Here is a 26,945-nt window from a genome sequence, read left to right as displayed (position 1 = left end):
AGGGCAGCGCCTGCCCCAGCAAGGGTACCCGGGCCCCCCCCAGGCCCAGCCGCTGCCCCGACAGGGTGTCAAGAGAGCCTACTCGGGCGAGGTGAGTAGCTGGGCTTCCCTCCCCACGAGGGCCATCAGAGCCATTGTATGTGAGAGAACTGGCCATGCTTGATGAGGGACACCATCGTCCCTTGTGGGAACCGGCTTCCCCGACACCTCTTCTTGGCATTTTGCCTCTTCCTTCTTCAGGTGTACCCTGGGCAGCAGTACCTGCCAGGAGGCCAGTATACGCCTGGTGCCACCCAGTACGTACCTGGCCCTGGGCAGCCCCCTGCCCCATCCTCCTACCCCGGGCACAGGCTGCCCCTGCAGCAGGGCGCGAGCCCATCCCTGTCCACCGCCAGCCCTGCGGGACCACACTACAAGGTAGGGCCGGTTCACTCCCGCCTCTGTGACCCTGGCTGGCCCCACGCCCAGCACTGTGGGACACAGACAGACCTTGAGGCAGCCAGGGCCGGCTAGGGAGTGGGCCCCAGAGTGCTCAGGTGACCAGGCAGCCACGAGCTTCACAGGGGTCCTGACCAGTGTAGGGCAGCTCCCAGGACAGGCGTTCAGGTTTGAAAGGAGCCTCTCTGAGAGGCTCCTACACCGTGAGATATGGTATAGGGAATAGCACGGAGCATCAGGCAAGTACCAAGCCACTTTAGGGAAAAGTGTCCCCATTCCCTCAGCTTGCTGCCAAGTAGCCCAGCGAGGGGACAGGCAGAGGGGTCAGGAAGGGCCTGAGTGACAGAGGTGCTGCTGGAGAAGGGCGAGGAGATGTGAGTACCTATGTCCTTTCAGCCTCTGTGGCTTCCCTGTAAATCCCTCTGATGTGTGGGGTCAGCTCTTTTTCTGTAGTGGTAATTCTGTAAATTATGACATCTGTGTGTGCTCCCTGTAGATTATTTGGAAAACCCAAAAAGTGTATAAAGAAGAAAAAAGGCCAACACCCACCCATGCATGTGCCGAGTTCCCTTGTCCCCAGCCCTCTCCTAGGGTCAGTTCCAGGCCCTGCTCAGAGGCAGGCGGCAGCCCCAGGCTCACGCGGTTTTCTCTCCTGCAGCCTGCAGAACAGTTCAACGGGCAGGGTGCCAGCTTCAACGGGGGCAGCATCAGCTACAGCCAGCCTGGCCTGAATGGGGTATGGCCAGATGGGCAAGCGGGCGGGAGGCTCACGGGGTGGGTGGAGGGAGAGAGGGCACTCAAGCAGGAGGACGTGTGGAGGCCCAACCAAGCCCCCCTGGGGCTGCCCCCATCCCTGTCCTGACCGTTCCCGGCGGGTGCTCCAGGAATAAGCACCCCCTTACTAGTCCACCTCTGCTGTTTGCTCTACCCCACAGCCTGCTCGTTCCATCCCTGGCTACCCCAGCTCCCCACTGCCCGGGAGCCCCACACCACCCATGACCCCCGGCAGCACCATCCCCTACATGTCTACCAGCCAGGAGGTCAAGTCTCCCTTCCTGCCTGACCTCAAGCCCAGTGTGAGCAACTTACATCCATCGCCACCTGGTGAGTGAGGTCTGCTCTCAGGACAGGTGGGCAGGAGGCTCTGGAGAGTCCTGCAGAGAACTTGAGGGGTGAGGGGAGGGCTTCACCTTTATTTTCTGTTCATGGAGCTCTTTGCAAATCCATTTGAGGTGTAGATCACCTCTCTAGAAAAATAGCCATGTACCCAAAGTTTTGGGTGTGGTTCCAGGGTATGTATGGGCCCCCAGAAGCCCACTCCTGATATCTGGGAGACCACCGCAGCAGCAGCAACTGGGGTCTTAAAACCCCGACTTGAGCACCGGGGTGGTGGCAGGTGGCCCGTTCATACCTCTTCTGCCTCCTGCTCCCTCTGAAAGCACCAGAAGCGCCACCTTTTTGGGTGGGGAGCGTGTTCTCCGAGAGTCATGATGCAGGGATCACTGGGCCAGGTGACTGAGGCAGGGAAGAATGGCAGGACACCAAGATCCTGTTTCGTTGGAGGTGAAGGCCGAGCCCAGAGTCCTAGGAGAGATGCTGTCCTAAGCCCCAGCCCCATGGGAGGGGACGAGGGGCCACACTCCCCTCCACCATGGGCCCCATGATGGGGGCAGGGGCAGGCTACCTGGCCTGGTGGCCATCAAGGGCCGGTGGCCTGCTCACACCTGCGTGGCCTGCTTCCAGGCAGCGGCCCCTGTGACGAGCTGCGGCTGACCTTCCCCGTGCGGGATGGGGTTGTCCTGGAGCCCTTCCGCCTGCAGCACAATCTGGCGGTGAGCAACCATGCCTTCCAGCTCCGAGACTCCGTCTACAAGACCCTGATGCTGAGGTGAGCGGACGCCTGCCCCACGGCTTGCGGCCCCACCTGCCGCCCCCTGACTCTCAGCGTCCGTCCTCCCCATGCAGGCCTGACCTGGAGCTGCAGTTCAAGTGCTACCACCACGAGGACCGGCAGATGAACACCAACTGGCCAGCCTCTGTGCAGGTCAGCGTCAACGCCACCCCGCTCACCATCGAGCGCGGCGACAACAAGACCTCCCACAAGCCCCTTTACCTGAAGCACGTGTGCCAGCCGGGCCGCAACACCATCCAGATCACTGTCACCGCCTGCTGCTGCGTGAGTGCCCTTAGCAGGGCAGGGTGGGGCCGTCATCACTGAAGAAGATGGCACTGGCTCTCCTCCTTCCCATGATGGGCCTTTGAGAAAAGGGTCTCAGTTAAAAATGTCCTGGCAGCTTTCCGGTTAGGTTCAGTAACTAGATTTGATGCTCGTGTAAGCTTCAAATGTTAATTATGTAAGAGAAGCAAGCTAAGCTTGCCTCTTTCCTGGAAGAAGCTCACAAAGTCCCGAGTCCCAGCTGACCCTGAAGGAGTCATCTGGGTTCCGGCAGCTCCAGATGCAGCACTAGAAGAGGCGCTTAGATGCGCAGCTCTGATCAGCTTAGGTGGGAGGGAGCAGAGGCAAGGCAGCCCTAATGCAGCCCTGTGGGCCTAGGGTGTTATCACGTGGACCCAGCATAGGATACCAATGGATGCTGTAGGCAGGGTGCACTCGGGGGCCTCTCGAATAATTGTGTTTCAACAGAGAGGCCCTGGTTGAACACTGGTGCAGACACACAGTGAGCTTCACCGATAGCTGTGGGTGTGGGCTCCTGACTGCCCGGGAGGCACGGCAGTAGCCTGCCTGTGCATTAGCTGTGAGAGAGAGTGGGCCAGCACATAGCCTCCCCGGGCCGCACCCCGCCAACCACATCCTCCCGTTGCAGTCCCACCTCTTCGTGCTGCAGCTGGTGCATCGGCCGTCCGTCCGCTCAGTGCTGCAGGGCCTACTCAAGAAGCGCCTCCTGCCCGCGGAGCACTGCATCACCAAGAGTGAGTGGCCCTCGTGCTCCTCAGCCCTGCTGGGGCCACTGCCACACCTGGCACGTCCACATGTTAGACAAGGCTGTCTCCTCTGGGTCGGGGGCTCCGTGCAGAGGGTAGCGGTCAGTCCCAGAATGGCCCTCAGAGGTGCTGAGCTAGCAGTGGCCTAGTCCCGCTTGGCTGCCCCCGCTCACATCCTGCTTTCCCCTGTTGGTGTCAGTAAAGCGGAATTTCAGCAGCGGAACCATCCCTGGCACCCCAGGGCCCAACGGAGAGGATGGGGTGGAGCAGACAGCCATCAAGGTGGCCCTCAAGTGCCCCATCACCTTCCGCAGGATCCAGCTCCCTGCCCGGGGCCACGACTGTCGCCACATACAGGTGGGTGGTCACCACAGCGCTTTTCCAAAGATTTTGCTGCCGTTTAACTGTTTTTGGCAGATGTGGCCTCTGAGCACCTCAGCTAGTGGGCGGCAGGGCAGGCCAGCCAGTGGACAGGCGGCCTGGCTCCCCTGCCCTCTTCCCTCAGGCTGGGCTTTTGTTTCTTCTAATATTATCCTAAGGATAACAGCTGTTTTACTGGGTTCTTGGGGCTCCACTGTATTTTACTCATTTACTCTTTTATTTACTTACTTGGGTGCACTGCGTCTTAGTTGTGGCGTGCAGGTCTTCAGTCTTTGTTGCGGCCATGTGGGATCTTTCAGTTACTATGGGCAGAATCTTTAGTTGCAGCACGTGAACTCTGAGTTGCAACATGTGAGATAGAGTGCCCTGACTGGGAATCAAACCCAGGCCCCCTGTATTGAGAGCATGGCCCCACCTGGACCACCAGGGAAGTCCTGGGGCTCCGATTTCAAACAGCATTGGGGATGCAGGGCACAGTCTGCTCCCTGCCTTGCCCCCAGGAGCAGCACCTCAGATTCTTTCTGCAGAAACACTGTGGGTAGACAAGTACCCGCACCCTCCCCCTCACTCCCCACCTTTTGGTTACATAAGCAGTATACCCATCGCTGTACGTCATGGAGGTTGTTCCCTATCAGCACGGTTGGCCAATTCTTGCTTTGGCCACACGTCATTCCCATGAAGGCTCCGTAGGCATCCTATCTCTTACATGAGGATGGTGCCATGGTGAAAGCCTGGCACATGCGCCTTCTCAAACATGCAGTAAATAAGCCCCACGTCCCTGGAACTGCAGGGCTGGCTCGCAGGGCATGGCTGGGTTACCCCCAGCCCCAGTGTGAGTAACTGTCTCCCCTTTCTCTGCAGTGCTTTGACCTGGAGTCCTATTTACAGCTTAACTGTGAGCGAGGGACCTGGAGGTGCCCCGTGTGCAAGTGAGTGTGTCAGAGATGGTCCCCGTGGCTCTGGGGGTGGGTGGCACGTCCTTAGGGACTATTAACAGTCATTTCCTTCCATCAGCACTGAGAAGTGCCTGCCCCAGATGTGGGGCTCACAGTACAGGCCTGGAAGGAAGGTGCTGCTCGAGGCAGTGACCTCACGCAGGGTCATCTCACACGGGGGGTGGAGATGTGATGGGTCCCGTGCCCCAGGTGAGATCGGGCCAGCCTTCTGAGCTGTGTCCCCTTGGTTTTCTACAGCAAGACGGCATTGCTGGAGGGCCTGGAGGTGGACCAGTACATGCTGGGCATTCTCATTTACATTCAGAAGTAAGTCTTTCCTACAGCCCCAGAGGGCAGCCCTGGGACAGGCGGGGAGACACCCCGTGCTGATTCAGCATGGAGCAGCCTCAGCTCCAGGCCGTGGACGGAATCCACGTCCAACTTGGGTGCCACAGGCACGTGGAGCGTGCTGGGCGGCCACAAGCATTTGAGTGGAAGGTTGGCCTAGGAACAGTGCAGGTCCGGGAGAGACGGCACGGCAGCTGGTAACCAGCCCCGCTGTGCCCGCCCAGCTCTGACTTCGAGGAGATCACCATCGACCCCACGTGCAGCTGGAAGCCAGTGCCGGTGAAGCCTGACTTACACGTCAAGGAAGAGCCAGATGGGCCAGTGCTGAAGCGCTGCCGCACTGTGAGCCCTGCCCACATGCTCATGCCCAGCGTGATGGAGATGATCGCTGCCCTGGGCCCGGGTGCCACGCCCTTCACCCCCCTGCAACCCCCCTCAGCCCCGGCCTCTGGCGACTACCCTGGCCAGGGTGAGTACAGGGGACTCGCCCTGGAAAATTAGGCCCCTGGGTGATGATCCAGCCTCTCCCACCAGTCTGCCGCCTGTGAATGCATTGCTCTGAGGGCCACAAGCCTGGGGGCCTGGTTGGGGACTTGGGGGTACAGATGCCCAGCTGGGTGTGGGGGATGGGCGGCAGCAGGGCCCGGGCTGTGGCTGTGCCCACCTCTCCAGAGGTTTGGAACAGAGGTCTGTGTTGGCACACTTCCAGACCAGCCCCATCCAGGCCTGTGGGTGGGAGTATCTGGGTGTGGTGGTCCCATTCCTGTCCCCTCACAGCCTCCTGGCAGTGTCATGACCACTTCCCCCAGCAGCAACGAGAAGAAATGCCCTTGCCCAAGTAGCAACTTCCGTAAAGGCCAACATCCTCTGGGCGAGCGCAGTGAGTCCCACCCGTGCTGTGGCCAGTCTGCCCTTGTGGCTTGGCCAGCGTGAGCCCCCTGCCCTCACCTGGACCTGGCTCTCCTCTCTCAGGTTCCAGCTTCTTGGGACCCGGGACCTTCCCCGAATCCTTCCCACCCACCACACCCAGCACCCCAACCCTGACTGAGTTCACCCCAGGGCCTCCGCCTGTCTCCTATCAACCCGACATCCCCAGCAACCTCCTGACGCCAGAGAAGTCCGGACCCTGCCTCCCAGGCCAGGTCAGTGTCAAGTCAAGGGGCTGTGCAGGTGTCCCCCCAGGGAGCCCTCAAGCCGTTTTACTAGGTTATTCTCTCCTCCTCAGATGGCACCAGCAGGTCACCTGGACCCAGCCCATAACCCCGGGCCCCCAGGGCTGCACGCCCCTAACCTTGGAGGCCCCCCAGGGCCCCAGCTGCATCATCCAAACCCTCCCCCAGCATCCCGGCCAGCTCTGGGCCCAGTGAACTCGGGGCCTCTCAGCGAGCTGGCCTTCAGTGCTGCCACAGGCATGATGGGGCCCCCCGTGTCTGGGGCAGGGGAGGCCCCGGAACCGGCTCTGGAGGTGAGTACTGGGTCCTGTGCTGGGGAGCACTTGGAGCTGGGGATCGGGGATGCTTATCTGTTGTCCCCAGGGTCCGTGCACTTCACAGAAGGAAAGACAGTGACTCCTCCATGGCTTCCAGACTCGGGGAGAGCTGGCTGGGTGATGCCAGCATTTTTGTTGAGTGTCAGGTGTCCAGAGTAGCTGTGGGGTGATTGTGTCCAGGCATCTGGTTCTCGGGACCTGCGCGCCAACATGGCACATGCAGAGTCCCCGGGAAGACTTGGCTTGTGGCCAGTGATACAAGGGTCTGACTTGACTTGTCTGACTCACAGGTGGTGTGCGAGCCAGAACCAGTGCATAAAAGACAGGTGATTGTCCCTCCATCCTGATAAATGAATACAAAGTTCAGTGTGAAAAAATGTGGAAAGCACAGCTCAAAGCAGAAAATTCTACCTTCTGCATTCATGCTGTTCGTGTTCAGGACCCCTCACGGGCCGGGTGTTCCATGTTGCCCTTGGACAGCTTAACAAAAGTGATTCCCGGTTGCAGAGCAGTCTTCGGCAGGAAGAGGCCCTGTGAGGAGCAGACTGAGGGGCTCTGGTGCTAGCCTGTGTTGGAGGCTAGGGGGGGGCACCCCACTTCCCGGCTGGGCCTGGGAACCCGGTTGGGATGATGTGGCAGGTCTGAGGCCAGAGCTGCTATCAGGTTTGCTTTGTCCCCAGCTGCTTCCAGAACTGACTAACCCTGATGAGCTGCTGTCCTACCTGGGCCCACCTGACCTCCCCACGAACAGCAACGATGACCTGCTTTCTCTCTTCGAGAACAACTGACCCTATCCGTCGACCACCTGGCTGGCAGAGACATGCCCACCGATGTCTCGCACCCTTCTTTCCAGCCCAGCCCCACCTGACACCAGCGGCCCTCCCCACGTGTACACCTGGAGCTGGGACCCGCCCCTGACACCTGGCTGCTGGAGGCCGCACTGCACTGGCTGGGAGCGGAGCCCTGGGGCAGGGTTCTCACTGGCCCAGTTTGCAGCTGCAGAACTGTTTTTGAGGAGATGCCCAGCCCTGCCCCCATCTGTACCAGCCCATGCTTGTCCAGCCCTGCCTGGTTCATGCATACCCACCACCCCTGAACTCCAGCCTCACCCAGGCCCCCCACCCCACTTGCTCCCACCAGCCTGCATCTTGTCCAGCGTTGACCTTTCTGTTTCAATGACCCGTTTGGCCCTAGGCCAGCAAGGAGGGGGTTACTCTGTCCTGGGGCCTAGTCTCGCCCAACCTGCTATGGCAGGGGCTTCAGGCTGAGGCTGGGGGTGGGGGGCTCTAAAGCACAATAGTGTACATAGTGTAGAAACACTAATAGATGTAGGGTGGCTGGTCCCTCTGTGCAGCGTGGGTCTCCATGGGCTCCTGCCCTCACCCATGTGCAGGCTGGGAGGGGTGGGGGGCAGCAGGCTCCCTCCTACTGGCGGTCGGGCTCAGACTCAGCTCCATGTGCAGATTCTCCAGCAGCCTGTTCCCCCCAAGTTGCCCTTTTCTGTACGAGTGAAGAATTGGTCCCACAGTATTTTTTAAATCCACCTGTCCTCCCACGTCCACCCTGGGGCCACGCCAGGTGGGGGAGGAGGGGCCACCACACTCTAGGTGCAGGGCCAAGTCGTGTCCCCTGTCTGCCTGTCTCTATTAAAGGACTCCCTCGTGGTGGGCCTGCCAAGTCCCTCCTTCCTGCTCAACCTGCTTACCACACATGGGCGGGGCTCCCTGCTTAAGGCAAGGCCCAGCTATTTGCAACCCGCGGTAAATTTCCTTGTCCCTGGAATTTTCCAAGTTGGCTCTGGCTAGAGAGCTATTTATGAAGTGTCACCAGGGCTGGGAGACACATCTGCCACCACGTCACCGTGTGGGCTTGCCTCAGGCGTGGAGCAGCTGTGGGGCCAAGGAGCAGGGTCTGAGTGCCTGACCAGCTGGACACTGGTTCATCTGTGTGCTCACTGCCCAAGTGGCCCCATGGGCCTTCCAGTCCAGCAGAAAAGGCTTATGAGCCCTGTCAGGGAGAGGGGGTAGCACACCCAGAGACCGGCCCCAATGGACGAGGGGCAGTGTCCAGGACGGGGGGGCTCCAAGTTGCCCACTGACATCTTGAAACCCCAGGTGTGCGCCTTCCTATCCCTCTGCAGCCATGTTCCTGCCCAAGGTTACAAAAGGAGAGAAAGGCTTAGGGAGGAACAGTGCCCCCAGGGTTTGCCCAGAAGCCCACCCTAAGGACAGGTAGGCAACGGGATCAGGGACAGGCCCAGCAGAGCCCACCCCTAGGGGTGGGGGGGCGTGCTCCCCTACCTGTTCTGGGGGACATTAGGCATAGTTGGGAATGTTGTCCCACCTTGTGGTCTCACCAGGCCTCTGCACTGTCAGCCTGTAACATTCTGGATGTTGGGTGGAGTGGAGAGACCAGGAGGTGGGGATGAGCCAAGATGCTCCTAGCTACTCAAACTCCACCCAGGGCGGGGGGTGGCAGTGGAGGATCTGAGGGGCAAGTGCACACCATCAGGGCCGAGCTCCGGTGTCACTGCAGCGTCTCCTCAAACAGAGCAGGATGAAATTAAGTTGTGGGAGCTGATGAAATGTGATGGCGTTCTACAAAACATGACACCAAATATATACATTTCATGGATTCACACACATGAGGCAGTGATGAAGGGAAGCAAGATGGTCGACATGTTGGCCACAGTGCTCCCTGTCGGAACAGCATGGTGTGTCCAGGGAGGGTGGTAGTATCAATGGGGTCCTGATCCTCAAGGGGAGTGGCGGTTGCATGAGTTTCACAGGCTTCATGTATTGTATATCCCAGTAAGTCCTTGATGGCTCAGCAGGTGAAGAATGTGCCTACAGTGTTGAAGACAGGAGATGTAGGTTTCTGTTCCTAGGTCAGGAAGATCCCCTGCCTGGAGAATCCCACAGACAGGAGCTTGGAGGGCTACAGTCCAAAGGGTCACAGAGTTGGACACAAATGAGCGACTAAGCACAATGTACATACCAAATACACATCTTAAAAAAAAAAAAAGCCAACTAGGCCTAACAGAACGGTTCACCCAACAGAAGCAGAGTACCTGTTATTTTTAAGTGCATGTGGAACATTCTCCAGGAGAGACCACGTGTTAGACTGTAAAACAAGTCTCAATAAAAAAAAGGTTGAAATCATACAAAGAATGTAGTCTGACCACAGTGAAATGTAGGTAGCAGAACAGAAGACTGTTATCTGCTGGAAAACTCAAATATGTGGAAATGGACACTTCAAAAACTGAAGGATCAAAGGAGAAACCACAAATGAACTACAGGATAAAACACTACACAAATTGGTTTTTGTAAGCAAATTTTTTTTTTTTTGGCTGTGCTGGGTCCTTGTTGCAGCACAGGCTTTCCTTTAGTTGTGGCAAGAGGGGTCTATTCCTTGTTGCAATGTGCAGGCTTTTTATCGTGGCTTCTCATTTTGTGGAGCACGGGCTCTACGGTGCTTGGACTTCAGTAGCTGTGGCGTACGGGTTCAGTGGTTGTGCTTCCTGGGCTCTGGAACATGGGCTCAGTAGTTGTGGCTCATGGGCTTAGTTACTCTGCGGTATGTGGGATATAACCCGTCGTCTCCTGCATTGGCAGATGATCCTTTACCACTGAGCCACCAGGGTAGCCCTACACACCAAAATCTAATATGCAATTAAGCAGGAAGAGAAGGGGACGACAGAGGATGAGATGGCTGGATGGCATCACTGACTCAATGCACATGAGTTTGGGTAAACTCCGGGAGTTGGTGATGGACAGGGAGGCCTGGCATGCTGCAATTCATGGGGTCGCAAAGAGTCGGACACGAGCGATTGAACTTAAAGCAGTTTAAGTAGGGAAATTTATAGATGTAAATGTCTACAAACAGAGAGCTCAGTCAACCTAACTACAACTAAAGGCAGTAGAAAAAACTAAATCCAGAGCTCATGGAAGGAAATAACAGAAGAGCGAGTAGGAAAACAATAGAGAACCATTGTCAGCAAAGTTGTTTTCTTTGAAAAGCAACAGAATGAACAAACCTTCAGCTAGACTGACTAAAGGAAAAGAAACAAATGACCAAAATACGAAATGAAATCCAGGGAAATTACTAATGAGCTCATCTTAGGAGGATCAGTCAGTCAGTTCAGTTGTTCAGCTGTGTCTGACTCTTTGTGACCCCATGGACTGCAGCACCTCAGTCCTCCCTGTCCATCACTTACTCTGAAGCCTACTCAAACTCATGCCCACTGAGTCGGTGATGTCATACAACCATCTCATCCTCTGTCATCCCCTTTTCCTCCCACCTTCAATCTTTCCCAGCATCAGGGCCTTTTCAAATGAGTCTGTTCTTTGTATCAAGTGGCCAAAGTATTGGGAGTTTCAGCTTCAACATCAGTCCTTCCAATGATTATTCAGGACTGATCTCATTTAGGATGGACTGCTTGGATCTCCTTGCAGTCAAAGGGACTCTGAAGAGTCTTTTCCAACACCACAGTTCAAAAACATCAATTCTTCGGCGCTCAGCTTTCTTTGTAGTCCAACTCTCACATCCATACATGACCACTGGAAAAACCATAGCCTTGACTAGATGGACCATTTTTGGCAAAGTAACATCTCTGCTTTTTAATATGCTATCTAGGTTGGTCATAACTTTTCTTCCAAGGAGTAAGCGTCTTTTAATTTCATGGCTGCGGTCACCATTTGCAGTGATTTGAGGGCCTCCAGAAATAAAGTCAGCCACTGTTTCCACTGTTTCCTCACCTATTTTCCATGAAGGGATGGGGCTAGATGCCATGATCTTCGTTTTCTGAATGTTGAGCTTTAAGCAAACTTTTTCACTCTCTTCTTTCACTTTCATCAAGAAGCTCTTTAGTTCTCTTTCTGCCATAAGGGTGGTGTCATCTGCATATCTGAGGTTATTGATATTTCTTCTGGCAATCTTGATTCCAGCTTGTGCTTCTTCCAGCCCAGCATTTCTCATGATGTACTCTGCATATAAGTTAAATAAGCAGGGTGACAATATACATACTCCTTTTCCTATTTGGAACCAGTCTGTTGTTCCATGTCCAGTTCTAACTGTTGCTTCCTGACCTGCATACAGATTTCTCAGGAGGCAGGTCAGGTGACGTGCTATTCCCATCTCTTTCAGAATTTTCCAGTTTATTGTGATCCACACAGTCAAAAGCTCTGGCGTAGTCAATAAAGCAGAAGTAGATTTTTTTTGGAACTCTCTTGCTTTTTCGATGACCCAGCGGATGTTGGCAATTTGATCTCTGGTTCCTCTGCCTTTTCTAAAACCAGCTTGAACATCTGGAAGTTCATGGTTCACATATTGTTGAACCCTGGCTTGGAGAATTTTGAGCATTACTAGCGTGTGAGATGAGTGCAACTGTGCAGTAGTTTGGACATTTTTTGGCATTGTCTTTCTTTGGAATTGGGATGAAAACTGACCTCCAGTCCTGTGGCCACTGCTGAGTTTTCCAAATTTGCTGGCATATTGAGTGCAGCACTTTCACAGGATCATCTTTTAGGATTTGAAATAGCTCAGCTGGAATTCCATCACCTCCATTAGCTTTGTTCATAGTGATGCTTTCTAAGGCCCACTTGACTTCACACTCCAGTATGTCTGCCTCTAGGTGAGTGATACCTTCATGATTATCTCGGTCATGAAGATCTCTTATCCTTAGGAAGGTAAGAGAATATTATAAACAGTCATGCACCAACAAATTATATAACTTAGGTGAAATGGTCTAATTCCTAGAAACACAAATAACCAAAACTGACCCAACAAGAAACAAAATAGGAGCAGACTTACCAGTACAGACATTGAAACAATAGTTAAACCTCCTCCAACACAGAACTAAGTTCTGGGGGCACATGGCTTGAAGGGTGAATCCTACCATGTAAAGGATTACACCAACCTTCCTCCCACTTCTGTAAACATTGACAAGGAGGGAATACTTACTGTTCCTTAGAGGCGGCTCCCTACGTTGCCAGCCTTGTCTCCCTCTAGGTTTGGCGGTCTGTGTCCTCTCCCTGGGGCTTCCAAAGTAGGGCTAGTGTAAAGAACCTGCCTGCTGAAGCAGGAGAAAAGAAATGAGAGTTCAATCCCTAGATCAGGAAGATCCCCTGGTAGAGGGCATGGCAACCCACTGCCGTATTCTTGCTGAATCCAATAGACAGAGGAGACTGGTAGGCTACAATCCATAGTATCAAACAGAGTTGGAACCACTGAAGTGACTTAGCACGCACAGCCCACACACGTCCTCTCCTTGCAGTAGGGGGCTGCCGTGCCACCTCGTTCCTCTTAGCTCCACTCACTGCAGCCCCAGCCTCTCTGCCTTTCCAAGCTTGGATGGCCGTTGAGAGTGTCCTTACCTGCCACAGGTTCAACGAGAGAAGGCAGGGATGGTAGGGCAGTGGTTGGAGGGAGAAGTCTAGACAGCATTAAGCAAGTGTTTCATCAGCCCAGGGACTGTGGAAGATTTTTTTCTTTTTTTTGCTGTTTACTTTTTGTGTTGGAAGTCATTGGCCTAATCCATTTGTTTAACTTGACATACAGAAGTGAGTTCTCTAAGGCCATGCACCTGTGGATCCACTGTCGCAGTGACGACAGAATTTTCCACCACTCCCCCCACCCCCTCAGCTATCGCCGATCTGGCCTCTTTCACCAGAGATTAATTCAGCCTGGACTTGAGCCTGATATAAGTGAATCATCCCTTGGTTAGCTGCCCCTTCCGTAAAGTTCATGTTTTTATTTCCATGTAAGTTGCTCCTGTTTCCTCATTCTTAGCTGTGACTAGCAGTGATTGACACTGCTCCCCCAGTAAGACACTCAGCTCTTTCTGGCCAGGGCGCTCCTCTATTAAAACCATCTCCATGGGGTGTTAGCCACCACCCAGCTGCAGGTGACTGTGACCCACCCAGAACCAGCTTGCAAAAGAAGGGTTCAAAACTACCATCCTGAAAGGGCCACCAAGGACCTTGGGGTGAGACAGGCTGGGACCCTGGGCCCTTTGCTGCAATGCTGGTACCTGGACAAATGTCTCTTTGAGCAACAAAATACAAAGATACTATATGGGACTAGAAACAACTGGGTGTATGTGCAGCTGGAGCAAATTATGGACAAAAAGATACAAAGAGCCTCAAAACCCAACTGCCACTTTTGAAGAGCTGGGAGGAAAAAGTGGGTGTTGGGAGTGAAAGCAGGGTACTGCGTATACCCCCTGCACTCAACACCATCCAAGGGATATGCAAACCACCTAAGCCACGCCTCCAGCTCAACCCCTGAACATACCCCTACCCTCACTCCGTATAAGGAACCAACTCACGCCTCCAAACATTTCATCTCTACATACTCCAACATGCACCTTGGAGAAACAAAAATGTTCTCTGCTACCAGTATCACACCTAAGAAAATGAACAGTAATTCCACAGCCTCATCTATTACATTCAAATTTCCCATTTGTCCTAAAATGCAGCCCCCAGTTTTTTGGTTACACTGGGTCTTTGTTGTGGCTTACACAACGAAGACACATGTACCCCAATGTTCAATGCAGCACTATTTACAATAGCTAGAACATGAAAGCAACCTACATGTCCATCAACAGATGAATGAATAAAGAAGCTGTGGTACATATATATGATGGAATACTACTCAGCCATAAAAAGGAACGCACTTGAATCTGTTCTAATGAGGTGGACGAAACTAGAGCCTATTATACAGAGTGAAGTAAGTCAGAAAGAGACATGTAAATATCATACACTGACACATATATATGGAATCTGAAGAGATGGCACTGATGAATTTATTTTCAGGGCAGCAGTGGAGAAACAGACATAGAAAACAGACCTATGGACATGGTGGGAGGAGAGGAGGGAGAAGAGATGTATAGAGAGAGCAACATAGAAATTTACAATACAGTTTGTAAAATAGATGGCCAACGGGAATTTGCTGTGTGACTCAGGGAACTCAAACAGGGGCTCTGCAACAGGCTGAAGGGTTGGATGGAGAGGGAGTTCCAGGAGAGAGGGGACATGGGTGTCCCCTATCTATGGCTGATTCTTGTTGATGTATGACAAAAATTCTGTAAAGCAATTATCCTTCAATTTAAAAATTAAAAAAAGACACCCCCCCCAAATGCACCCCCTCTTTTGGTTGCACTGGGTCTTTGTTGTGCTTACAGGCTTTCTCTAGCTGTAGTGCACAGGGGCTTCTTTAGTTATGGAGCACAGGGTCTAGAGCACACAGGCTCAGCAGTTGCGGTGCGCAGGCTCTCTGGTTGAGGCACGTGGGCTTAGTCGCACTGTGGTGTGTGGGGTCTTAGTTCCCCAACCAGAGATTGAGCCTGCATCCCCTGCATTGGAAGGCAGATTCTCAACCGCTGGACCACCAGGAAAGCCCCCTGAAATGCATTTTATCACTTTTCTTTTTCAATCTGGGATCCAATCAAGGTTTACTTTTGCAACTGGTTATTGTATCTCTTTAGTCTCATTTAGTCTACAACAGTCTTTGGCCTTTTTTCCCCTTGCATTGAATTTTTTTTAACGGTTCAGATAAGTCACATTGTAGAATGTCCCACACTCACCTGGCTGATCCCTCCTAGCATTGCTCAGTTTTCTCCTTTATCTCCCATGTGTCCTGTCCCTACCAGGGAAGTCTAGAGCTTGATTAAACATTCCTGAGCAGAGGAGATCATAATTTTTATCTGTTCTTCCCCACAAGACTGTGAACTCCGTGAGGGCAGGGACCAGATATCTCCTGTATCCCGATTTATTCCGACGCCCAGAACATTTGTCAAAGAGATTAAGGCAGAAACAAATAGGGTGGATGCAAAGCTGCCTGTGGGAGGTGCTGTGGCCTGGCCCACACTCCCCAAGGGCTGTCACATCTGCCCATTGCTAAGCATCTCACAAGCACACTGCGCTCTTGTTGGCATCTTCTCCATTTAGGTGTCCAGGGGGCATTTGCAGGTTTGATTGAGGAAGAGTTCTGCCCTCTGCTTTGATGCTTGATAGCAGAGCAAGACCTAGACGTGGTAACCTTGCCCTCCCCTGGAGAAGCAGCTTCCTTCCTGGCTCCCCTGAAGCTCCTTATGGCCCCTTCCGGTGCTGAGACCCTGGCTGGCTTCAAGGGGCTGTCTCCTCTGTCCTGCTCTTCCCTCCTGCTGCTGGATGTGGGCGGGGGTCAGGACTGGACCAGGAGGTGAAGGACGGTGGAGCAAGCTCCGCCAGATGGACTGGCCAACCGACCCTGCTGACATCAAAAGAGACCATGTGACCTGAGCTGGTGTTGTTTGGTGTTTCCAGTCTGTAGCCAAAATCCCTTCTGACTGCGATGGAGTGGAACCACAGAGCCCAAGTTCTCCAGAGGTTGGGGTCTGCTCTTTTTCCCCAGGAGCCCATATAAGAAGAGTCTGAAGTGGAGCTGCTGCCTACTCCCAACAGTGTCACTTGACTTTCTTGTGCTTGACTTTCTTGCAACCCGAGCAGGAAATGCTGCTTTTGTATAGAAAATACACACTCATGATAAAAAATAAAACACCAAGGCAACAGGAACCCTCATTCACAGCTGGTGGGAATGCAAAATAGTCCGTCCACCTTGGAAAACAGTTTGATGGTTTCTTATAAAACTCAACACGCTCCTACTACACAATCCAGCAGTCAGACTCTTTGGTATTTATGCAAAGGAGTGGAAAACATGTCCACACAAACTTGCACAGAGATGTTTATAGCACCTTTATTCACAATTGCCAAAATCTGGAAGCCACCAAGATGTCTTTCAATAGATGAATGGATAAATAAACTGTGGAACAATCAGACAATGGAATATTATTCAGCACTAAAAAATAAGCCATCTGTTGTACACCTGCAACTTTTATAATATTGTGCATCAACTACACTTCAATAAAATTTTTTAAAAAAGAAATAAGCAGTTGAACTACATAGAGGAAACTTAAACACATATTACTAAGTGAAAGAGTCAACCTGAAAAGAATACATACTGTGTGATTTTCACTATATGACATTCTGGAAAAGACAAAACTATGGAGACAGTAAGAAGATCAGTGGTTGCCAGGGGTTGGGGGCTGGGAGATGAACAGGTGAAGCACAGGGGATTTTTAGAGCAATAAAAATGTTCTGTGTAATCCTTAACAGTTCAGTTCAGTCACTCAGTCATGTCCGACTCTTTGCAACCCCATGAACCGCAGCACGCCAGGCCTCCCTGTCCATCACCAACTCCCGGAGTTTACCCAAACTCATGTCCATTGTGTCGGTGATGCCATCCAACCATCTCATCCTCTGTCGTCCCCTTCTCCTCCTGCCCTCAATCTTTCCCAGCATCAGGGTCCTTTCAAACGAGTCAGCTCTCTGCATCAGGTAGCCAAAGTACTGGAGTTTCAGCTTCAACATCAGTCCTTCCAATGAACACCCAGGACTGATCTCCTTTAGGATGGACTGGTTGGATTTCCTCGAAGTCCAAGGGACTCTCAAGAGTCTTCTCCAACACCACAGTTCAAAAGCATCAATTCTTCGGTGCTCAGCTTTCCTTATAGTCCAACTCTCACATCCATACATAACTACTAGAAACACCATAGCCTTGATTAGACGGACCTTTGCTGGCAAAGTAATGTCTCTGCTTTTTAATATGCTGTCTAGATTGGTCATAACTTTCCTTCCAAGGAGCAAGTGTCTTTTAATTTCATGGCTGCAATCACCATCCACAGTGATTTTGGAGCCCAGAAAAATAAAGTCTGACACTGTTTCCACTGTTTCCCCATCTATTGCCCATGAAGTGATGGGACCGGATGCCATGATCTTTGTTTTCTGAATATTGAGCTTTAAGCCAACTTTTTCACTCTCTTCTTTCACTTTCATCCAGAGGCTCTTTAGTTCTTCTTCACTTTCTGCCATAAGAGTGGTGTCATCTACATATCTGAGGTTATTGATATTTCTCCTGGCAATCTTGATTCCAGCTTGTGCTTCTTCCAGCCCAGCGTTTCTCATGATGTACTCTGCATATAAGTTAAATAAGGAGGGTGACAATATACAGCCTTGACGTACTCCTTTTCCTATTTGGAACCAGTCTGTTGGTCCATGTCCAGTTCTAACTGTTGCTTCCTGACCTGTATACAGGTTTCTCAAGAGGCAGGTCAGGTGTGGACACTTGTATTTATATGTTTGTTAAAACCCATAGAAGGGACTTCTCTGGTAGTCTGGTGGTTAAGACTCTGTACTTCCAAAGCAGACGGAACAGACGGTTCCATCCTTGGTCAGGGAACAAAGATTCCACAAGACATCAGGCATGGCCAAAAAAATCCCCAAATCCCATAGAATATACAACACCAAGAGAGAACCCTAATGTAAACTGTTTGGGTCAGTACAAGGTGTTGATGCAGTTTCATCAGCTGTAACACATGCACTGTTCTGGTAAGCGATGTTGATAATGGGGAGGCTGGCAGGGCAGGGGATGGGTGGGTGGGGACAGGGAATGTACAGGAAATGTCTGTACTTTCCCCTCAATTTTGCTATGAGTCTAAAACTGCTTTTAAAAATAGTTTCTTTTTAGAAAGTCTGTTAAAAAATTGATGTCTTATGTATTATTTGTAAATACAATTCTTAGTTATTGTTACTGACTTAAAAACAAAGCAGAACAAGGACTTCCCTGGTCATCCAGTGGCTAAGACTCCAGAGCAGAGGGCCTGGGTTCGGTCCCTAGTCATAGAACCAGATCCCATAAAGCTGAAAATAAGACCTGGAGCAGCCAAATAAGTAAATAAATAAATGCCTTTAAATAAATCAAGTCTCTGCCTTATGACACAGGCCGTCACTGGGTCTGGCTCCACTGACTGTTGTCTTTCTAGATGATGGGTCACTTTATCTAGTGTTTTTTTTTTTTCCTTTTCCTTCTTTTTTGTGTCTATATTTAGAGTTTTCCAGAGAAACCGAACCAACAGGAGATATGTATATTTGTTTGTTTATTATGAGGAATTAGCTCACATGATTATGGAGGCTGACAAGCCCCAAGATCTGTGGGGTGAGTTAGCAAGCTAGACATCCAGAAGAACCAAAAGCGCAAGTTCCAGTCCAATGGCAGGAAAAAGTCAATGCCCCACTTCAAAGGCAGTCAGGCACGAGGCATTCAATACTGAATTCCAGACACAGTGTGTAAAGAGCAGCAGCGGCTGAAGTAAAGGGTCAGGACACCCAGGAAATGGAACATCCTTGCTTGTCAGCTGTTGGGCTCAGCCTGCCTGGCCTGTGGGTGAGCTCTGTTGCGGCGTTAGATTCAGTTCAGCACAGACAGCCGGACTGGGCCTTCCTTTGCTGGAATCGGCATCTGAGTGTGTGAGCGTCTCTTGCAGCGGGCGCTGGGCCCCTGCACCGTGGCGGGTGGTCTCACTCTGCTCTTTCACCTCCTGGTGCAGCTGGCCACGTCCTGCTGTCAGGACATAGAGGCCCCACATGCCTGTCCTTCAGGAGGTCTTGGCTCTCCTGCCACATCCCCAGTGGCACGTGGTGTCAGGGCTGGCATGGTTACTCTCAGGCTCCAGGAGCCCCACATGCTTGAGCCTCAGACCCAGGTCTCACTCGTTGTCCCCTCAGGGGCAGACAGTCACTGCCGGGTGCTTACTGCCAAGACTCTGTCATTGGAGGGTCCCTCAGGCCCCTGTTCCTCCCCCAGAGCCTCAGGTAGTCTCCATCTCCTGGACCAGCCTCCACTCTTCCTCATGAGCACTTGGTGATGGCCTTGGAAAACAGGGGGTGTGTGTAAAGTTCCCTGTGCCCAGGGCTGCCAGGCACCTGATGCTTTGCCACCAAAAGCAGTGGCAGAGCTGACTTCAGGAGCTGCTTGTAACCCCCATACCACCACCCAACCCCTGAACTTGGTTTAATATTCTGCTGTCTCTGTCCTGGAACCCTTGATAATTTTTTAACAAGGGGCCTCATATTTCATTTTGCTCTGCGCTCTGTACATGATGGGCTTCCCTGATGGCTCAGATGGTAAAGAATCTGCTTGCAATGCAGGAGACCTGGGTTCGATCTGTGAGTCAGGAAGATCCCCTGGAGAAGGGAATGGCAACCCACTCCAGGATTCTTGCCTGGAGAATCCCCATGGGCAGAGGAGCCTGGTGGGCTACAGTTCATGGGTTGCAAAGACTTGGGCACGACTGAGCAACTAAAACAACAACACAACCGTATGTGCTGTAGCTGCTCCTGGGCAGTGGGCTGAATGGTCCTTGCCTCAGTTTCCTCTGCTGGCTCTGCCTTCACCTGCTGCAGTTCTGCCTTCAGCATTAGAGAAAGAGGCCTGGATGGTCACCACAGGGACTTGGCAGAAATCACCCCAGGAACCTGGAGAACTGGGCTGTGTGGGTAAAGTGACCTTCCCTTTCTGGTAGGACTCAAATACAAACCCAAACGGAGTGTGACTTATCACACAGCCAAAGATGAGATCAAGATAATGGCTACCGCCTGGGAACTCAAAAAAATTCATGACACTATCAACAGAATGAAAAGGCAACCTACAGAATGGGAGAACATATTTGTAAATTATATATATGGTAAGGGATTAATATCCAGAATATGTAAAGTCTTCCTAAAACTCAACAACAAAAAGCCAGACAACTCACTTAAAGAATAGATTAGGCTTGAACAGATATTTCTCTGTTCAAGGAAGACATACAAATGGCCAAAAGCACAAGAAAAGATGCTCAATAGCACTAATCATTAGGGAAATGCAAGTCAAAACCACAACAAGGCACCGCCTCACACCCATTAGGACGGCTCTTGTAAAAACAAACAAAATAACACATTGGTGACGATGTGGAGAAATTGGAACTGTTGTGCATGGCTGGAATGAATGAAAAATGGTGTAGCTGTGGAAATGGTGCAGTATGGAAGTTCCTCAAAAAATTAAAGCAGTATTATTGTCTGATTCAGAAATTCTACTTCATAGAATATGCACGAAGAGATTGAAAGAAAGGACTCACCAATGTTCATAGCAGCGTTATCCACAATAGCCAAAAGATGGAAGCAACCTAAGTGTTCATGGATAGAAGGATGGATAAACAAAGGAATATTATGCAGCTACAAAAAAGAAGGAAATTCTGACACAACCTGAATAGAGCTAGAGGACATTATGCTAAGTGAAATAAGCCAGTCAAGGAAGGACAAATACTGTATGACTCCACTTATGTGAAGTTTCTAGAATAAGCAAATTCATAGAGGCAGAAAGCAGATCTATGGGTGCCAGGAGCTGGGAGTGGAAGATGGGTAGTTAGTGTTTAATGGGGACAGTTTCAGTTTGGGAAGATGAAAAAGTTCTGGAGATGGATGGTGGTGATAGCTGCATAATAATAGGAATGCACTTTATGCCTATAAACTGTACACTTATTAGTTAAAATGGCAAACTTTATGTTACATATATTTAACAGGATTTAAAAAAATTTTAGGATGTGGCATGACAGTGAGTAGCACAGGACCCAGAGCCAGGTAGAATGGGCATCAACCCTGGCTCTCTCTCTCCAAGGAAGTTACTCAACTTCTCTGAGCTTGTCTCCTCTTGTGAAAAATAGCAAAAATAATAGTACCTACTTCAAAGGACTGCTGTGAGAATTAAATAATGATCTTAATAATGGCACCCAATTCCTCCTGGAATCCTGACTTAACTATCGTAAGCCATATTTATCCTTGTTTGGTTACTGTGCCCTTTTCTGTTTTAGGGAAATGCCCCACCTTCTGAGTGGGAAATACATGAGAACACCAGACACCACTTTTCCCAGCCTCCTGTGATCCGGGGTGATTGGGGAGATTGGAATGATCAGGGCTCCACTAAGCAGATGCAATCCCCACTGTGCCATCAGATCCAACATTTCTGGTGGGGGTGGGGCGTGGTCCTCCCCAGCCAGGCTGAGTGGGGTTTCTCCCTGTGCCCTATTGTGCAGGTTTCCTGAGGACTGAGAACACCCCCATCCCTCCCAGTCTATCCCTTTTCTGCTGGGTGACAATAATTGGTGCCTTGGATGCTGCCTGTTATCTCCCAAAGCATCCATTTTGCCTTCCTTCTTACTAACAGAAGCCGGGTGGCTCGGTTGGCAATGTGCCCAGATCAAAATATTCATCTTCCTGGATTCCTGCAGCCAAGGGTGAAAGCCACTGGGCGGGGCTCCTGGGAAAGCTTAGCCAACAGGATTGTGCTGGCGTAATTCTCGGGCTTCTTCCCCTTTCCCTTTCTCCCTCTTCCTTAGTCTTCACGGCAACCAGACTATCTTGAACATGAACTTGGGGCGATGCAGGAGGGGAGGGGAGGGGAGATGGTGGCACCATTCGGAACTGTGAAGTGACAGTCCTGAGGACAGAAAACCAAAGGCCCTAGGGCCCTTGACATGTAGACTGGAATCCTGCAGCTTCTTTTTTATGTAAAAAAGCCACTCAGTGTTTGTTACATTTTATATTTGTTTTATTATATTTTCACAACTGATATTTAACTTATTAAACTATCATTTTAAAACCTAGTTCTTTAGCTTGTACATCATATTAGTCTCTTTATAAACATGGCAGATTTGAATTCTTTTACTACATCTTCCAACATTTAAACTGCATTTATAGGTGTAATACATTTGGTTTCCTTTTGAAGTACTTAATTGTCCAAATTAGCAAAGAAAAAAACCACCTTGAGCAATAAATAGTTCTAATAGACTTTCGGATATGTTGAACCTAAAGTTCTCTTAAATGTTTAAACACCATATATAAACTTTATAGTATTTCCATTTCAAACCACAAGTCTAAATCACTTTTTAACTACAGAATTTTAAAAGCAGTTGCTGGGTGGAAACAAGGAATTACTAAAAAAGGGTACAAGGTACTTGGGGTAAGGGACATGTTCTAAAATTAGACTGTGGGGATATTTGCACTGCTCTGAATTTGCTAAAAAATTACTGAATTGTATGATTAAAACAAGTAAATGTCATGGTATGTAAACTACATCTCAATAAAACTTACACACCATGAAATTCACTTGTTAAAAGCTGTTAAAAAAGAAATGCAGGGACTTCCCTGGCAGTTTCTGAACCAGTTAAGACTCTGAGCTCCCAATGCACTGGGCCTGAGTTTGATGCCTGGTTAGGGAACAAGATCCCACATGCCCTAACTAAAAATCCTGCATACCACAACTAAGACCTGGCGCAGCCAAATAAATTAAAAAAAAAAAAAAAAGGAAATGCAAGGAATCCCCTGGCAGTCAAGTGGTTAGAGCTTTGAGCATTAACTGCGGAGGGAATGGGTTCGATTCCTGGTCAGGGAACTAAGATCCCTGCATGCTGGGCAGTGCAGCAAGGAAAAAAAAAAAATTGCATATCTAAGTCAAAGAGAGAGAGAAACCTACTGCATGTTTTAACACCTGACTCAGATCAATAATGGCCAGGCTGGCCTGGCTGCAGACAGACTCCTTTTGGCCTGCCGCAGAGGCCCCCATCTTGGTCCTGCACAGAAAAGTCGGCCTTCCTTTCAATTTGAATGAATCCTCAGCTAAATAAACATCTTTTCTGTCCGCATCTGATCATCTCTGTATGTGGTAGGCATTCTGAACTCCTGTATAGACTTCCCAGGCCCACATAACTCTCAGGGGTGGGAAAGTGGTCCTGCTGGAATTTCGACCATTCCATGCAGCTTTCCTAACTTCTAACCACAGCTCAGTAGGCCCATCTACTCAGCGCCACTCTGATCAGCGCCCTGCCCTGGATTTCTATTGTTGAAACCGGCTCCTGCCTGAGGTTTCTCCTGCTTGCCACTGAACACATTCTGAACAGCAGGATGGGTACCTGGGGCTGAGAGCTCAGAACCCTGCAGCATGATGGGGTCAAATGCCAGCGATCATAAAGCAAATGAATCTCAAGTTTATAAATGCGAGGTCCCTGGAGGCCTTGGCTAGGGCAGCTTGGGGTTAAGGGTGGGAGCAGGAGTCTGATGACATGTATGGAGTGGGGAGTGATTGGACAGATCACAGAAGCGTGGACTACTCTTGCGAGTGAATTAGGAGGGAAGAGGAGGGTGGCAAGGATGTGGTCTTCAGGGACTGGTGGATAAGGAAGATCCAGGCAGCCAGAAGAGCTGCAGGAAGCTCTTTTCCTCTAAGGGGGAAAGGAAGAGCAGCCATGGAGCTAGACAGCCTGGATGGGCCTGGATAGATGTGGACAGGAGCGAGGATGGAACCAGCAAGGAGTGAGGGTGCGGGCAGGCATCCTCCGCAAATGGGTGGACAGTATGATGGGGCTGAAGTGAACGTCTTCAGCTCCTGAACGATGATTTTCAGTGAGGAGCTGCTTGTCAAGTGGCTGGATGATTACTGATGCCTGAGTGGGATGCAGAGTCATTAGCTCTGAGCAGTGTGTGCAAATTAATTAACAACCCCACTGACGAGTCGCACTCCAGGGCCTGCTTTTGTTTTTGTTTAAGCAGTGTGGCATGTGAGATCTTAGCTTGTCCACCAGGGACTGAACCCTTGCCTCCTGCCGTGGAAGACCTGAGGACCACCAGGGGAGTCCCCAGGGCCAGGTTTTGGTTGGCCCTTTCTTCATGGATTTATGCATTCATTCAATACATGTCTTCTGAGTTTTGAAGCTGCAGAGCAGACCCAGTACCTCTGGGAGACCTAAGGAAGATTTCCCATGGGGACCACAGGGTGAGGTTTGGTGGCACAGGCCACAGGCAAAGAAGGAGTACTGGAAAGGCAGGGTGGGGGTGGCAATGAGAAACTCAACGTGGCAGGAAAAATCCCAGTCAGGAGGCTGAAGAGCAAGTTAAGACCAGACTATGAAGGGGCTGCCTGGTCACTATGGGTGACCAAGAGGTTGTACAACTTGGGAGTTACAAAAGCAGATTACTTTGCGAATGACCATTCTAGAAATAACAAGAAAAACCTGGGCCAAGTAACCAGTTAGGAGGCTACTGCAAAAGGCCAAGCCAGAGTTGTTGCGGTGGGGAGGGAGAGGAGGCCTAGGGGACGGGGAGGCCTGGGGAAGAGGGGTAGGTGGCAGAGCTCTGTCTGAGGGTTTATTCTTGAGGAGAGATCCAGTGGGCAGGGAGGAGCCACCTGCAGGTCTGGAGTAAATGTGGGCCTGGAGCTTGGCTGAGAAGTTACCTGAGAATGTGAGCCATGAGAGTGAATAAGGTTGACCATAGCCAATGTGTAAGGAAGAAAACAAGATCATATATATGACTATGACAGGACAAATGTGTGGAACAGTTCAAGAGGAAAAGGTCAGGGTTGGAGAAATGGGAGAGAAAAGTCCAGCCCATCAAGGAAGCAGGAGGTTGTGCCTGATGGAGAGTCATATCAGGGAAGATGAGGCCTGGAGAAAGCCATGGGTATGTGGGTTGTGATGTCACTGCGGGTCTCAGCAGAAGCCACGTGGCAGAAGCACAAATGAGGCCCTGGGCAAGAAGTGCATATGAGACAAGTTACCATCTTCCGTCATCTACCATGAAAAAAAAGTAGCCTGTTTTTATAATTTTGAATAACCTGACCTTTCCCTGTTACATTCTCTCTAGAGATATTTTTGAAGTAAGCATTTGTTTATAATATGCTCCATGGACAAAGTCACAGACTTCTGCTTACCAGTTGGTGGTTGGTATAGTACACCTCCAGCTAACCAGATCAGGGCTCTGTTGAATTCAGTTGGATTTGCTTTTGGTCGGAATCATCCAAATAAGGCACTGGACGGCCTCACATTCCTGAGGTTCTATGTCTGCTCAAATTTTACTCGGTAAGGAAGTCCTATTCAAGAGATAATGCTAATAAAGGATCCCCTACAACACTGGCTCCCCCTTTAACAAACAAAACACGTGCATATTTATTTTCTTGAGTGTACATATGGTATACCTGTGTGAAGTGAGAGGATGGTAGTAAAGAGAAGACTAGACTTTGAATAGTAATGTGAGGGAACCCATAAGTGATGCCCTTACTATTCATTCATTTATTTCTTAGGAGGGGTTCCTAATTGCTTTAAGATTCAGAGTGAAGGAGATAGAAGTTGAGAGAGTTTACCCCTGAGGGTCTTGGGTCATTTTTTCTGTATCAGATAAGGACAAGCAGCTTCCTTAGGGTCACAAAGCAAAAGGTGATGTGGAATGAGCAAAAAAAAAGGCAGTTCAGTTTCCAGTTCTGGCTTTGTTAATACTCCTAAACTGGTTATTCTGAGCAAGCTATTTAACATGGAAGATGCTCACTTTCCACTTTTCTGTAAATGGGGATTATGGGGTGGTTGTGAGAACAAAACCACACTCTATAAACTCTGAGCACATGTAAGCTCACAATGCCATTATTAATAATGATGGCATGATGCCAGACACTGGATTTCATCAGTCATAAATTCTCATTTGCTTCTCAGATCCCTATCCCGGTTTTGCAGATGAAGAAACTAAGTTTCAGAAATACTAAATAACTCTGAATGTTGCAACTAAATGTTGGAGGATATATAAATTTTTTTCTCAAGGTTTTCTGAACAAAAGACCAGGGTCATATAAGTGCATTTAGTACTAGTAATAAAAGCATTATTAATATCTTTGACTAAGGGAATTCATTTTTAAGTTGTGCTTTGTCTTTCACCCAGAACTCAATTCTGCCTCTGAAAGACGGGGTGCGGGGTAGAGAATTCAAAAGATTTAAAAGGAAGGCAAAAGTGCGCAGTGTGTCTTTATAGATAGATAAGTGTCTGCCGGCCTCTTGCTTTAATGTCTTCCTCCTGGAGAAAATTCAAGTAGAGTGTACAAGATATTTTCGGAAAGTAGGACAATTTGGAAACATTTCATAACCTCTCAGACTAGAAGGGAGAGGGGGAAGCAGAGAGGGAGGTGACTGGGCCTTAACCTCATCTGCAGTGAGAAAATGGTGATGGCCAAGGCCACCTAGCCTCCCAGAGAGGCGCGCTCCCTGGACCCCAAGCGACCTTGGCGGGCGGCGCGACCTTGAGGCCTTCGTTCGCCTCAGTTGCCCCCTCTGAGCAATGGGGAGACGTCCTGGTCGCGAGGCCGGGCAGGTGCACGGCCCTCCAGCTCCCACCGGCCCACCAGGACCATCGGCACTCCCGATCCCCATCCCCATAGCAGTCGCTAGCGCGCGACCTCACGCCGCAGCGCGGAGACGGAGCCCGCGGGCGGGAACCTGCCCGCATCGCCCAGCACGCACGCGCGTCTCCAGTCCTGCCTCTAGGGCGCCATCTCTACTCATAGGCCAGCCATGCCGTCATTTCGACTGACCCGTGGTCGCGATTGGCCAGAGATGAGGCGCGCGACCGGCTGTAGGCGGGGCTTGAACTGGCTATAAAAGAGGAGGGCGGCGGGGCTCGTGCTGCCTTGCAGACCCCGCCACCTCGGAGGCTCCCTTGCCGTTTTGCCATGGGCAACCCCACCGTG

General features: G+C 50.7%; 1 protein-coding gene across 1 annotated transcript in view; it reads left to right on the top strand.

The window, feature by feature from the left end:
* ZMIZ2 (zinc finger, MIZ-type containing 2) overlaps positions 1 to 8,198 on the top strand; it is a 10,198-nt gene extending 2,000 nt beyond the window's left edge. The window contains exons 6-19 of the mRNA XM_010829038.1: positions 3 to 91; positions 241 to 417; positions 1,097 to 1,174; positions 1,374 to 1,542; positions 2,182 to 2,326; positions 2,404 to 2,614; positions 3,264 to 3,369; positions 3,581 to 3,738; positions 4,624 to 4,691; positions 4,956 to 5,024; positions 5,270 to 5,514; positions 6,018 to 6,187; positions 6,271 to 6,510; positions 7,215 to 8,198. Of these exons, the coding sequence (XP_010827340.1) occupies positions 3 to 91; positions 241 to 417; positions 1,097 to 1,174; positions 1,374 to 1,542; positions 2,182 to 2,326; positions 2,404 to 2,614; positions 3,264 to 3,369; positions 3,581 to 3,738; positions 4,624 to 4,691; positions 4,956 to 5,024; positions 5,270 to 5,514; positions 6,018 to 6,187; positions 6,271 to 6,510; positions 7,215 to 7,322 (2,033 nt within the window). The 3' untranslated portion in view covers positions 7,323 to 8,198. The remainder of the gene's footprint in view (positions 1 to 2; positions 92 to 240; positions 418 to 1,096; positions 1,175 to 1,373; positions 1,543 to 2,181; positions 2,327 to 2,403; positions 2,615 to 3,263; positions 3,370 to 3,580; positions 3,739 to 4,623; positions 4,692 to 4,955; positions 5,025 to 5,269; positions 5,515 to 6,017; positions 6,188 to 6,270; positions 6,511 to 7,214) is intronic.
* The last annotated feature ends 18,747 nt before the right edge of the window (positions 8,199 to 26,945 follow it).

The sequence above is a fragment of the Bison bison genome, unplaced genomic scaffold (assembly GCF_000754665.1).
Source record: "Bison bison bison isolate TAMUID 2011002044 unplaced genomic scaffold, Bison_UMD1.0 scf7180017864499, whole genome shotgun sequence".
NCBI lineage: Eukaryota > Metazoa > Chordata > Mammalia > Artiodactyla > Bovidae > Bison > Bison bison.
The sequence above is the reverse complement of the archived record's forward strand: the minus strand, read 5'-3'. Positions and strand labels throughout refer to the sequence as shown.